General features: G+C 39.6%; 1 protein-coding gene across 1 annotated transcript in view; it reads right to left on the reverse strand.

Moving 5' to 3' along the window:
- Positions 1–13,726, reverse strand: part of PHEX (phosphate regulating endopeptidase X-linked) — a 204,726-nt gene that overhangs the window by 129,208 nt on the left and 61,792 nt on the right. The window contains exons 10-11 of the mRNA XM_027096110.1: positions 7,423–7,516; positions 5,135–5,263 (exon numbers count right to left, since the gene is read on the reverse strand). Coding sequence (XP_026951911.1) covers positions 5,135–5,263; positions 7,423–7,516 — 223 coding nt within the window. The remainder of the gene's footprint in view (positions 1–5,134; positions 5,264–7,422; positions 7,517–13,726) is intronic.

Here is a 13,726-nt window from a genome sequence, read left to right on the forward strand (position 1 = left end):
TTGCCAGAGCTGTTTTTTGGTGGTAACTACAAACACATGAATGATGCAAAGGCCTTGCTACTCCAAGTGTGGTCCCTAGACCAGCAGTGTCAGCACTGCTTGGGAGCTTGTTATGCAAATTCTTAGGTCCTACCCCAGACCCAGTTAAAATGCAGTGAGATTTTGCATTTTAACCGCCAGATAGTTCAGTGATTCCTGTACACATTAAAGTTTGAGAAATACCTGAAGTTTAACCTTCTGACTGTATTCATTTGCTTAACAACTGTTTTTGAAAATAAAACAATGGCACCCACCCCTCTGAGTTAGTGTCTCTGGAATTTGTGCCATTGGGGATATTTTTGTTTTTCTCTTTGGATTGTAGCTAATAATAAAGAATGTTTTTCAAGTAAATCAGTGGTTCCAGGTGGTTCTTGGATGAGAGCCTTGTAACACGGCTATAAAAAGCCACATATTACTCTTATAAGTTTCCAACTTAAGTATTCCCTGAGGCAAATAGCTTCTGCTTAAGGGAGGCAAATAATTTTATGTAAAATAAATGAGTATCTGTGTAACTATCACACTACCTTCACGTCCCACGTACATCAAAATAAGGGGGGAAGTGCCAAAATCAACTTTACTTGTCACATCCTGACACATGAAAAAGGGACTTTCACACCAAAACTGAGACAAACAAATTAATCCACATACCTTTCGTATTACTTAAAATTCTTCTACTGCCGAAAAAAAAATCCTGCTATATAAAAACACCTCCATTACCCCTTAATTGTTTTTATATCCTTCCCAGGGCTTACAATGTTACCACTGTGATTATCTGATAAATTCTCAATCCATTTACTCCGACCAAGGAGTGAAAGAAAACACAATGGGAATACTCAGTATTTTGAAATAAGACATTAATTCTTCAGTGGAATTATTTACAAGAAGAGTACTTACAGGTTCAAATATAAAGTCTCGAACTTGGCATAAAATTCTCCAAAGTATCAAAAGACAGAAAAAAATCCAAGTAAATGTGCTTAGATGTATGGCATTCCGAAGCAAACCTCAGCACATAATACATAGTTGTAATACATATCAACACATAATACCAACCAGTGGAATTATCATGGCTTAACAGACTTTTTTATTTCTTTGCCTTTAAATTCAATGTTTAATGACCACCTGCACCCAAGGTGCTTACATATTCATATCTGACTGACTACGATGGATTGTTATTAGCAAAGGGAAGCAAAATATACCATCCCCAAATATGCCCCTTTGGCATATTGATTATTTGGGGCTGATTATTTTTGAGAGGCTGCAGACATAGGAATTGTCCTGAAAACAGTAGAAATCACCCTTTTGTGAGAGAAATGAATGTTTATAAGGGTAAACTCCATTGTAAGGGTGTCTCCCTGTCTGTACCAAGAGGAGGAGCATGACTAAATCTCTAGAAACTCTTAGCAATGGAGACGGCAAGGACTTAAGTCTGCATCACAGCCATGCCCTTATTTACTGCATTTTGTCTGGTGCCCACAATTGGCTTCTCCCAGTGCTCAACATCTTCTTTCGTCTTTAGCTGGACTTGGAATTTAAGGTGGTAGCTTGGGCCATTTCTGGGAGTTACTCAGTTTTCCTGAGTAGAAGAGGTACACATGTTATTAAACTTATTTGGTTTTCTCCTATTAATCTTTTATTACAGGAGGGTCTCAGCCAGGAACCTAGAATAGTAGAGAAAAAAATTCTTTTTCCTCCCCTACATTAGTTAATCATACCTAGATATTGTGCTTCATGCCATTTGTAAAATATAATTCTTCACAAAGAAAATGTACATCAGAAAAAAAAAACCTAGCTAAATTGAAATTTCTATTTTAAAATAGACCCTCTCCTCCAGTGTACCTGAAACACATGGAGAAGAACACAGCCAAAATGAGGAGACTTTTTAAAATTCATGACCTCTAACTTCACCTAGAGCAGCCATACTACATTTCCTCAGTTTACTCAGTCTCCCACTCCCCTGGACAACCATTTCACTCCTCCTCTCTCCTCCAACCTTCAGCCCCAACCTCTGTCCTAAACTCAAGACTCATACCCTACTACCTCCATGACATCTCCACCTGGAAGTCTGATAACATCTCAAATTCAACATGGCCGAAACTGAACTCCTGATCCTGCCTTCCAAACCTGATCCTCCCCACAGTATTCCTCTTCTCAGTTAATAGCACCTCCGTATTTCCATTTAATCAGACTCAGAGCTCTTACTCTCAGATCCCTCAACAGATCTGTCAGCAAACTGCGCTGGTTCTATCTTTCAGAATGTATTCAGAATGCAACCCCTTCTCACAGCTTCCACAGCTACCACCTGGTCCAAGCCACCATCATCTCTGGCCTGGTCCCTCTGATAGTCTCCTAATTGGCCTCCCTGCTTCCATTCTTGACCTGATACAATCTCTTCTCAACACAGCAGCCAGGGCGATCCTCTCAACATAAGTCACATCAGGCCTCTGCTAAAAAGCCTGCATTAGCTCCCCACTTGACTCAGAGTAAAAGCCAACATTCTTACAATGTTCTACAAGGATTATAAAATGCCACACCATCCCTGTTATTGCTCTGACCTCAGTGCCTACTTCTCTCACCCTCATTCACCCTGCTCCAGCCACGTGGACCTCCCTGCTCTTCCCTGACCACTCCAGGCACATCCCTGCCTCAGGGATTTTGCACTAACTGTTCCATCTGCTAAGAACACTCTTCCCCCAGATAGATGCCATATCTAATTCTCTCACCTCCTTCAAATCTTTGCCAAATGTCATCTTCACAATGAGGCTTTCCTTGATCATCCTATTTAATCCTACAATCCACCCCCACATATTCATACCTTCCAGCAATCCCGATTTGTCGTCTTTACCCTGATCTCATTCTTCTGTCTTCCAGAGTCTTTATCATCTTCTAATACACTTGTTAATGTATGCACTGTATTGATTTTTTTGTCTACCCTCACCAATAGAATGTCATCTCAATGAGGCCAGGGATCTTTGTTCTCTGTTGTATCCCAAGTGCCTAGAACAGTGTCTAGTATATAACAGATGTTCAACAAATATTTGTTGAGTAAATGAATGAAATTAAACCTCAGCTTTTATTAGTGGATTTATCTGGTTGGGCCATTAACACCACTACGACAATTACAAATAGCCACAGATCGTGGGTACGTGGAAGTTGATTACAATGCTCTTTCTATATATATTTAGAAATTTACAAAATAAAAGGATTTCTTTTTAAGCTTATGAAAAAAATTGACAGTGTTTTCTGTGAAATAAATGTCACATCTCTAGTTTTTAGAAGACAGCATAAGGAAAGGGGGAAAAAAATCCCTGCATTTTGTTTGCTTCTAAGCCACTTAATAGTTGTTAAATATGAGAGGGTGTGGAGAAAAGGGAACCCTCCTACACTGTTGGTGGGAATGTAAATTAGTGCAGCCACTATGGAGAACAGTATGGAGGTTCCTTAAAAGACTAAAAATAGAACTACCATATGATCCAGCAATCCCACTCCTGGGCATATATCCAGAGAAAACTCTAATTCAAAAAGATACATGCAACCCAATGTTCATAATAGCACTATTTACAACAGTCGAGACATGGAAGCAACCCTAGTGTCCATCAACGGATGAATGAATAAAGAAGATGTGGTGTACACACACACACACACACACACACACACATATATACACATGATGGAATACTACTCAGACATAAAAAAGAATGAAATAATGCCATTTGCAGCAACATGGATGGACCTAGAGATTATCATACTAAGTGAACTAAGTCAGACAGAGAAAGACAAATACCATATGATATCACTTATATGTGGAATCCAAAAAAAATTATACAAATCAACTTATTTACAAAACAGAAATAGACTCACAGACATAGAAAACAAACTTATGTTTACCAAAGGGAAAAGGGGAGAGGGATAAATTAGGAGTTTAGGGATAAATTAGGGATAAATTAGAGGGATAAATTAGGAGTGTGTATATATTAGATACACACGAATATATATATAAAATAGATAAACAACAAGGTCCTACTGTATAGCACAGGGAATTATACTCAATATCTCGTAATAACCTATGATGGAAAAGAATCTGAAAAAGAATAGATATATATGTATGCATAACTGAATCACTCTGCTGTATACCCAAAACTAATACACTGTAAATCAACTATACTTCAATAAAAAAATTGTTTTCAACCCAATCAAAAAATGGGCAGAAGACCTAAATCGACATTTCTCCACAGATGGCCGATAGGCACATGAAAAGATGCTCAACATCACTAATTATTACATTATACTATATATATTATATATATAACTATTATACACATAACTGTATCACTTTGCTGTACACCAGAAACTAACACAACATTGTAAATCAACTATACTTCAATTTTTTTTTTTTTTTTTGCGGTACACGGGCCTCTCACTGTTGTGGCCTCTCCCGTTGCGGAGCACAGGCTCCGGACGCGCAGGCTCAGCGGCCATGGCTCACGGGCCCAGCCGCTCCGCGGCACGTGGGACCTTCCCGGACCGGGGCACGAACCCGCGTCCCCTGCATCGGCAGGCGGACTCTCAACCACTGCGCCACCAGGGAAGCCCAACTATACTTCAATTTTTTAAAAAGTTGCTTATTTTGAAGAACAAAAAATAAATAAATAAAATTGGCAAAAAAAGAAGTTGTTAAATATATTACAAATCACTTCATCACTGGGTCTCCAGCTTCCTCATCTGTAAAACAAAGAAATCTGACTAGAAATCTCTACCTTTTGTAATTACAATAGTTCAAACATCCAATCCTAAAATTATTTAGGTCCTCTTTTTTCCTAAGCATTGACCTAACACATTTAATCTCTACAGGAGAAATTCTGACTCTTAAAGGCATGATTTCATGCTGTTTTCTCATTTCTAAATTTTCATGATAACATTCTACATTTGAGTTTGAGTTTTCAATTAATATGGTACTGCAGGAATTCCTCTTTGAAGCAAAGCTGTTCTCTAGATTCGTCACTGGAAGAGCTAGAAGGCTGATATTGGCCTGCTGACCATATCCATGTCAGATCTGGTTAACCGCCCTTGTTTTTATCAGCTGGGGAGCAGCGCTTACCACCTCCTTCTTGTCTTCCTGGAAGTGTACATCCACAAACATTTTTCCAACAACATAAGGGAGCGTACTTTCAATAAAGTTGACACACTTGTCCCACTGAGGCAACAAAGTTGTGGTACCCTGGATTACCTGTGGGAGATAATTGATCCAGATTGAGCTTCACTTGGATAACACCAACGACTGAAAAAAAGTTCAAACAACCTGAAGGAAACTGTCTACAAAACACTGCAGGCCCCAACGCAAATACATGTGTCAGATAGTACACCAAAGGTAAAATCGGATGAAGAAAAATATTCTGCTTGTCCCATTATATTTAAAACTAAGTGAAAATATTTTAAGAGTGGATAATAATGTATTCCTCCTTTCCTTCCAATTCTCCCCATTAAACAAAGGATTTGGACAATAGCATAGCTTTTCTGCAGTTAACAGGGATGAGAGGGGATGCTGTCCAAGTGTCCAGATGGTAGTTAACATCTACTGAGAACTAAAGTTCTACCAAGAAAGGTCTAACATCAGTAGGTGATCAAAGCTCCTGCCCAGTGAGGGTTTCCTTGCTCTGGGAAGTACATTCACAAGACAGACCAGGAAAATATGCCCACCATGAACAACCCAGGAAGCATATTTACATTGTGCCATAACAGAACACACTGGTGACCAAGTAAAAAATAGATGTAAATGTTTTTCTCATCTGTCCCAATTAAACCATTTCAAGAAAACACTTACAAACAAGTAAGGAAGCTCCAAAGCAGGACTTGGAGGGCTCAAAGGTTTACTCTTGGGGGATGAAAGCAAAGAAATAAATATCGTTTAAATTGCCCTTGCAGGTTGGGAGTCTGGAGCACTCAAAATGCAAAGTGAAGGCAGACAGCAAGGGACGGAGGCTCTGAGAATGGTGGCTGGAGGCATCCCTTGAACGATGTTAGATCCAGGTTGTTGGTTCAGAGCAAATGGGATTAACAATGAAGTTCATCTATTCTTCCTCTACTTTCTGATAACACAACCACTCTCAGAGGTAAGGAATGAATGAATCTATTTTTAAAACTTCTAGAGAAAGAGATCCTACAATCTTCTTTGGCAATTCAGTATTACATTTAGCACTTTATGCTCAAGAAACATCCCTTCATACCTAACCTCAAATTTTCACAAACTACTTCTTACACCTCTCTATTCTCTTCACAGTGGGGGTAGAAAGCAGCTGGGTACCATCTTTTATGTGATCCATGGGAGTTAAAAATACACAGAGATACATATATATAATCTACCTTTTTTGTAACTTAACCCTTTGATATGACCTCAACATATATAGTTGTTTTATGATGTTCTCTATAAAGCTCAATACTCTAGTGACTTTAAGGGCCAAAATGTATCCAAAATAATTGTGCTACTACTCAAGAGTAATGACCCACTAAGAACTCTACTTATCACTTTCTCTACTAACTAAAATGTCTGTTAAATGAAATTATAGCTTACAAAATTAGCCATTACTTAACTCCAAATTGAGATAAAATTAACTTAAAACATTTTTTAAAGTCACAAAATTCTTAAAATGTTAAAACAAAAAAAAGCCACAAAATCCTTAAGCCCTGTATTAGTAAGAGAATTACTCAGACAAAAGCCTCTGAAACAAAGAGTAACACCTATGTAAGTTAAGAGGAGAACAAGAGTGGGAGAGGAGCAAAGATCACAGAGCTGGGTGAGGAGGGGGAGAAGAAAAGTGTTTCAGGCAGTTGAGCCACTTCCCAGAGGAGACTAAACTTAGGCCTCTTTGGCCTAGTAGAATTCGGGTAAATTAAAAGACTGAAGATCAAGGTAGAGTTAAAGACAAAACTCTACCCCTAAATTAAAGATGAAACTTTACCATCTAATACTTATATCATGCATATTTTGAATATTCAGAATACTGAAAATGAAAGACAGTTACAAATATATCACTAAGAAATATTAAAATTATAATTACAATGACCCACTTAAAAACACTGGGGGAAAGGGGAATAAACTGATAAGAAGGGGAGAACGAAAACAACATGATGGTCCCAAGTATTGCCCTCAATATATAGCGTCATCAAAGAAGAGCTTGAGTGTACCTTACTGTATGTAAGGTTTACCTCAATAAAAAGAAATAAAGCCAAAAAAAATAGAGTTTGAGATGCAAAACTCCCTCTGTTTAAACAATTGAATTGTTTCATCCAATCCCTGAAGATGATTTTTATTGGATTGGTTAATATACAGACTGTTCCAGCAAGTGAAGTTATCCAGTGATGTAACATTGCAATCTTCTTAAAACGTACCCGTGAGAATTCCAGCCACCTATACTGAAAGCGCCTGCTTAGGTTTGGAATTCTGGAATAAACCATCCTCCACACCAAATAGTTGGCAACAGTCCTGTTAACAGAAAGAGAAGCACATTTGTTGTGTTGAATTTGATATGTGATGCTCTGCAGAACACCCTGGGAAAATCTGTTGGCAAAGCTCCATGGAGGGACCTCTTGCTCATACAAAACTGCAGAACTTTCACTTGAGAAATGACATAAGATGATACAGTGTCAATAAGCTCAACCAAAATTGGCTTGCTTTTCACCACCTAATACAGATAGATGATATGAAAATTCCAGCCCCAGGCCTCAGCGTGAACATTTTGCTTTCCCACTCTGGACATGGAGTCCACTGTTACCCAGCCTTTCATGTCTAGAAATTGTCAAGAACTTCCAATTATTAAGTGACTTGATAAAATGAAGATGAATTCTTACCTTTTGGAAACAAAATGCAATATATTGGCTAATACCAATTATCTAGATATGCACCCTGGTTGCAAACCTACTAGATGTGGGAGTTTGGGCAACTCACTTAAGCTTGCTGATTTTATCTTTGCCATACAATGAGAATGATCCCTACCTTATAGGGCTACTGTGAAGTTAAAATAAGTAACAAAATGTTTGACAGAGTAAATTCTAGTTTCCATTGCTGTTCACTTCCAAACATATGAACAACCCCATACACTCATGTAATGTCCATAATACACATTTTTTAAAATCCATTACATTTTCTTAAGTGTTGCTGTTTTTCTATAAGCAAAACATGCCCTGACCTTAGAAGGATGTGTGATCTGAGTTAATTTCTAACTCAATAGTGATGATGAATTTTTAATGACCCATCCCCTCCCAGCTGTGCCATTACCATGGTGACCAAAAACACACATTCCTGAGATGGCTCTCGGTCAGCCAGCCGTGTGAGAGCAGTGTGACATGATGAAGGCAACTGGCCCGTCAAGAACAACCCACACTCTCATTTGCATGGCATCCTAACCCAGTGGACATGCACTCTTAGCAATTAAATTTATTTCAGCATACACACCCAAATATATGTATAGTCATTTTAATTTATATAGAGATATACTAATGGACTAACATATCAGGAATGTTTTTCACAAATATAGAAATAGACATTTTGAAAGATAAAATGAAATAAAGATATTTTCCAAAGTCCTTAGTTAATCTGTCAAACACTTTTAGTTAATTCTTCAAGACACATTATCCATACAGGATTAGGTTAATACAATGACAGTCAATGTAAATCAACATCTCATATGGTTGTCTTGACTATTTCAAAATATTTTGACCATATCCTTCCCAGATCTGGTTAGCACAGCATTGTTTTTTACCTTGTCAGCTGGCCAACCAAGATGGCGTAACTAGAGTGGGAGAAGGGCCACTTCTGCCATTTTTTTCCCATTCGCTTTGTGCTTATACTATTAGTAATAGCTTCAATTCCTGTTTCTCTACAAGAATTTTTTAAATCACTTGTCCATTTTGTGAGGATTAAACCAATAATAAAATTCATAAATCTACAGGTATATGTAAATGACCTGAGATTATTTTTAATATATGGAATAAAGACTAACCAGTGAAGGTAACACTGTCTTGCCTCATATGTGCCATGCAGATCAAATGAAGGGTCCATGGCCATCTATATAGCAAAACTCAATATAGCCTAGTTATTTTTTCAATGGAAAGAATAAAGATATATAGAAGTTCTAAAATTTTCTTCTCAGACCCAGTGGATCTTGTTGAGGTGTGCACACTTCCCCTCGGAGACCACCACTCTCATTAGCAAAATCTAGCCCTTGTCCATGCTCTTTTGAGGCACTATAATAAACATGTAGTTTTAGGTCATTCCTTTGGACGTTTTGAGTTCATATCCCTAATCCTGAGCAAGACAAGAAGTGCTCACTGAGCACCTACTGTTGTCCAAGTATCGTCCCAGATGCCATGAGGAATGTAAAGAAATAGGAACTCATCACCTACATTCAAGAGAACTTAAGAGTGTAGGTGGGGGACAGGGAACTTCAGATTTCAGCTTGTTCACAAAAAATGGGTTTTTTAATTGAATGGGATACACGGTAAGTACATAAGGAACCCTTCTTTCATTCACTCATTCAGCACATCCTGAGCACCCGATATGTACTAATAGTTCTAGGTGCTGGGGAGATGGACAGCTGAGAAGGCTGTACCCCTGATCTCCTGGGTCTTTTAGCCAAGCAGGGAACCAGGCAAGCACAGAAATAATGATCTGTCAGACCCCAGCACCCAAAAGTGCATGCCAGACACTGGGCTGGGGAGAGTGCACACCTCAACCTGAGGGATGCGAGTAGGCCTCAGGAGAGGGACAGGGCTTGGGCTATGAAGGCTTCAGGGTGTGAAGCAGGAACATGAACTCTGGACAGGCTGAATAATGCAGGAATAGCTTCTGTGTTGGAGGGGATGCTGAGCAGGGCCATCACTCACAGAGCTATAGGCAGAAAGGCCAGCTACAGCAGGGAACACACAGGCTGCAATTAGGGTCCGAAATCTAGATTGTTAAAGGGGCAGAGCCCAACCCTAACACAAGGTCTGTATGTTCTTCAACCTTAAAATACTGCTTTTGTGGTATGAGAGCTGTGCTGGCTCCATAGGTAGAGATTCAAAGGAGGTCCATGGCCAGCAGATATGCTTACGTGAATTCAAAAGCTATTCCCTCAAGGGGTCTGTGATGAGCCAGATCAATTGGGGAAGTTGTTAGGATGTGGCCTAATGCTGGCGGTAAAAGAGGCAGCATGATGCAAGTATGTTGGGGTTTTAGATTTTTCGGCGTTTCCTGCTCCCTCAAAATCACACCGCTTAAGGCATCCCATATTATCTATAACTCCCACAGCATTGCTATAGGAGAGATGTTATTGTACGCATTTTACATAAAAGGAAACTTGACGCCTAGAACCATTAAGTAATGCCTCATGATCCCATAATCAGTCGGTCTCCAACTCAGTAGAATCACCTGGGGAGTTTTAAAAGTCCAGATGCCCAGGCCACACCAGACCAATTATAAATCAGTATCTCTAGGGTGAGACCCACCATAACTATTGTTTTTAAATCCCCCCCCAGCTAAGTCCAATGTGCAACCAAGTTGGAGAATGGGTGTAATAAGCAGTGGAGGCTAGACCAGACCAAGGTGTATCTGACTCTTAAAGCCTCTGCGCTTTTCCCCATGCCACACAGTGAGGGATTAACACCTCTAGTTCCACAAAGATTTCCTGGCCAGTCACAGAGACCCCAAAACACTCCAACAACCACACTTCAAAGAAATCTGTGGGTATGAAGAAAGAACAGTGTGTGAGGCCTTCATAGGCAAGGCATGACTGAGACAATAGCACACAAAGACCTCTGAGAGCTAGAAGACAGAGTTGGGGAAGCTCGCACAGTGAGGCAATGGCGCTGATGAGCTGCTCCAGCGTGCTATAAATACACTGACAGAATGCTGGGGAGCACAGCCTTGGAGTGCTAATATTACCACGCCAGGAACAGATCTGACCATAATGACTGAATTACTGACACTTAATGCTCAGATGCATCAAAAAACAAAACAAAAATAAGACTCAGCAACAGTCCTTGAAAAATAACACATAATACCTTTTTTCTCAAAAAGCATTTTTAGCAGTATGGTAATTTCCCCAAATGGCAATAAATAAAGTAGAGGAAAGCAAAGCATCTCAGGAGAGAATCCACCACTAAGAGAGCAGCATGAAATCATTTCCCAAAGCCTCTGACTAGGAAGATTTTTTTTTAACATTTTCCTGCCCCTTGTTTGCAATTAGTGACAGCTTACATTTGTATTGCATTTAAGAGATCATAAAGACCTTTTTTGATCCTCATGACGATGCTATGGGGTGGTTATTATTATTGTTCCAATTTTCAGATAAATAAAACAAAGGTCAGAGGTCAAAGGACTTCTAAGTATGGGTCAATTCCAGGACTAACATTTGGGTCTTCAGATTCCACAGCTTGCATTTGCTCCTGAGTCAAACCACCTGAGGTAAGCCAAACAGGTACCTCTTGAAGGTTCTCAAAGCCAAAGAGACCTTCCTAAATCCTAGAGGCAGCCCAGAGGTATGCAGCTTCACCATCACCTGAGAACTTGTTAGAAAATTCCTGGACCTCCCCCAAGATCTACTGAATCAGAAACTGTTGCCTCTTTTTTTTTTTTTTTTTGGGATGCACTGCACAGCATGTGGGATCTTAGTTCCCCGATCAGGGATCGAACCCATGCCCGCTGCAGTGGACGTGTGGAGTTTTAACCACTGGACCGCCAGGGAAGTCCAGAAACTGTTGCCTCGAAGGCAACATCCAAGTTAATGCTAGTCCCATCACCCAACATGCTCAACATCCCCCTTTTCTACTCTTCCCTACCTGGAAAATTCCTCCTTATCCTTTGGGGTTCTGCTCCTATGTCACCTCCTGCACAGTGGGCATTGGGCCATCTGGTTAACTTTTAGAAATTTTTAGGAAGTATCTTCTATGTGAGAAGTACCATGCTAGGCCTTGAAGTTACAAAAGCAATTACAGGAGTGCCCACCATCAGATGCTCACTGAGTCATGGAGGTGAGGGAGAGGAGCAAACCAGAAAATTAGGTAAGTTCTTTGATATTTTGCTCCTAGGCACGAAGCTAGACTATATTTCCCAGCTTCTCTTGCAGTTAAATGGGTCATGTGGCTGAGTTCTGGTCAATGGACTATGGCTTGAAGTGACGCATTCCACTTCTGGGCCTTCCCACAAAACCTCTTGTGCAATCCTCCACTCTCTTTCCCCATCCACTGGCTGAATGGAGAGGATTCCAAAAAGCCAGAGGAAGGCAGAACCACAAGATGGAAGGAGCCTGGGTTCCCAAGTCCCTACTTGGAGGAAAGCTGCCTTACAGGGACACCCATGTTGGACATTCCAGGAGCACAGAGCACATTTTCATTGTACAAGCCAGTAAGAGTTTAGAGGTGCTTATTACAGTGATTGGTATGTCCTGACTAATATAGTAACTAGGGAACCCAAGGGCACGTTTCCTTGACCACTCTTGTGCCACAACACAAGTGAGGATCAAAGATGATTAGCAGTCCAGAAACCTTACTGTGCCATGCAAATAAAGTGTTATCAAAATTCTCAAGAAGCATATAGTGTTTTGAAATCTCATAAACAAACACAGAATACAAGTTGTTTTTGAGGAACTGGTTGCTGAAGAGTAAACTATGTGACAGAGATTTGTTTTTTGTCTATTTAAAACTGAAGTTTCATAATATCTGCAGGTCATTTATGTTATGTACATAATGTCTGCAGTTCATTTTTCTATCTATATTTTCTTACACTATAGTTCACTATGTTTACATCTGTCTAAGTTATCATTTTGTCAAGAACCAGATTAATGTCTTCCTCCAATCATGGTCTTTCTTGGGCCCTTTGTCATGACAGGTCCTGCAATTCTAAAGTGTAATCACCACCAAAGAGATTATCTAATACAGTAAACCAAGGCCCAATCTATCCCCTGGTTGTAAATTATGCTTTTGTGGAAGTAAAATTAATATAATTTCCAAAAGTACCTACTAATTTACAACTGAAGATAACAGACACTAGAAGAAACCAACTCACTAGGTGCTGAAGGATGCACATACAGCATGGCAAACTCCATCTTTCAACAGAAATTACCTCCACCATTGAAAATGTGCTGAGTAACTCAATGGCATAGGAGTACAAAATCATTTGGGTCATATCTTATAGTATTACGGAGCTAGGAAGTACATATGAAAAAGTTTTCTAAAGCAGTGAGTCTCCCAAAAAACTAATCGTAAGATTCCTGGGATGCTTGTTAAAATACAGACTTCTGGGCCTCACCCCAGATCTACTGCATCAGCCTCTAAGGAGGAGGGCCCTTGGAATCTGTATTTTTACCAAGGGCCCAAGGTGATGCTGCTGGCATTACTGGTCCACAGACCACACTTGGAATAGCAAGGCTCTACCTCACAAAGAATCTGAAGTGAATTTATTATTTCTACTCTCCCTTTTCTGCATGTTTACTTTTTTGTATGCCTTCTTCAATGAACACATATTGTTTTTATCATAAGGAAACAGCATCTTAAAATGAACAGCTCTTCAAAAGTGTCTAAGTGTTTTCGTAGGTGGGGATGGATGCTAAATTTTATTCCTAGGACTTTTGCAGGTGCCTTTTTTCCAACACAACTCCTGGTAACATAGCCTTGTCTAAGTCCAAATAAGAAAGTATGATTTTTAATTATGGCCCGG

Source organism: Aethalodelphis obliquidens, unplaced genomic scaffold (genome assembly GCF_003676395.1).
Source record: "Aethalodelphis obliquidens isolate GAN/ISIS:26980383/991018 unplaced genomic scaffold, ASM367639v1 scaffold99, whole genome shotgun sequence".
Lineage (NCBI taxonomy): Eukaryota > Metazoa > Chordata > Mammalia > Artiodactyla > Delphinidae > Aethalodelphis > Aethalodelphis obliquidens.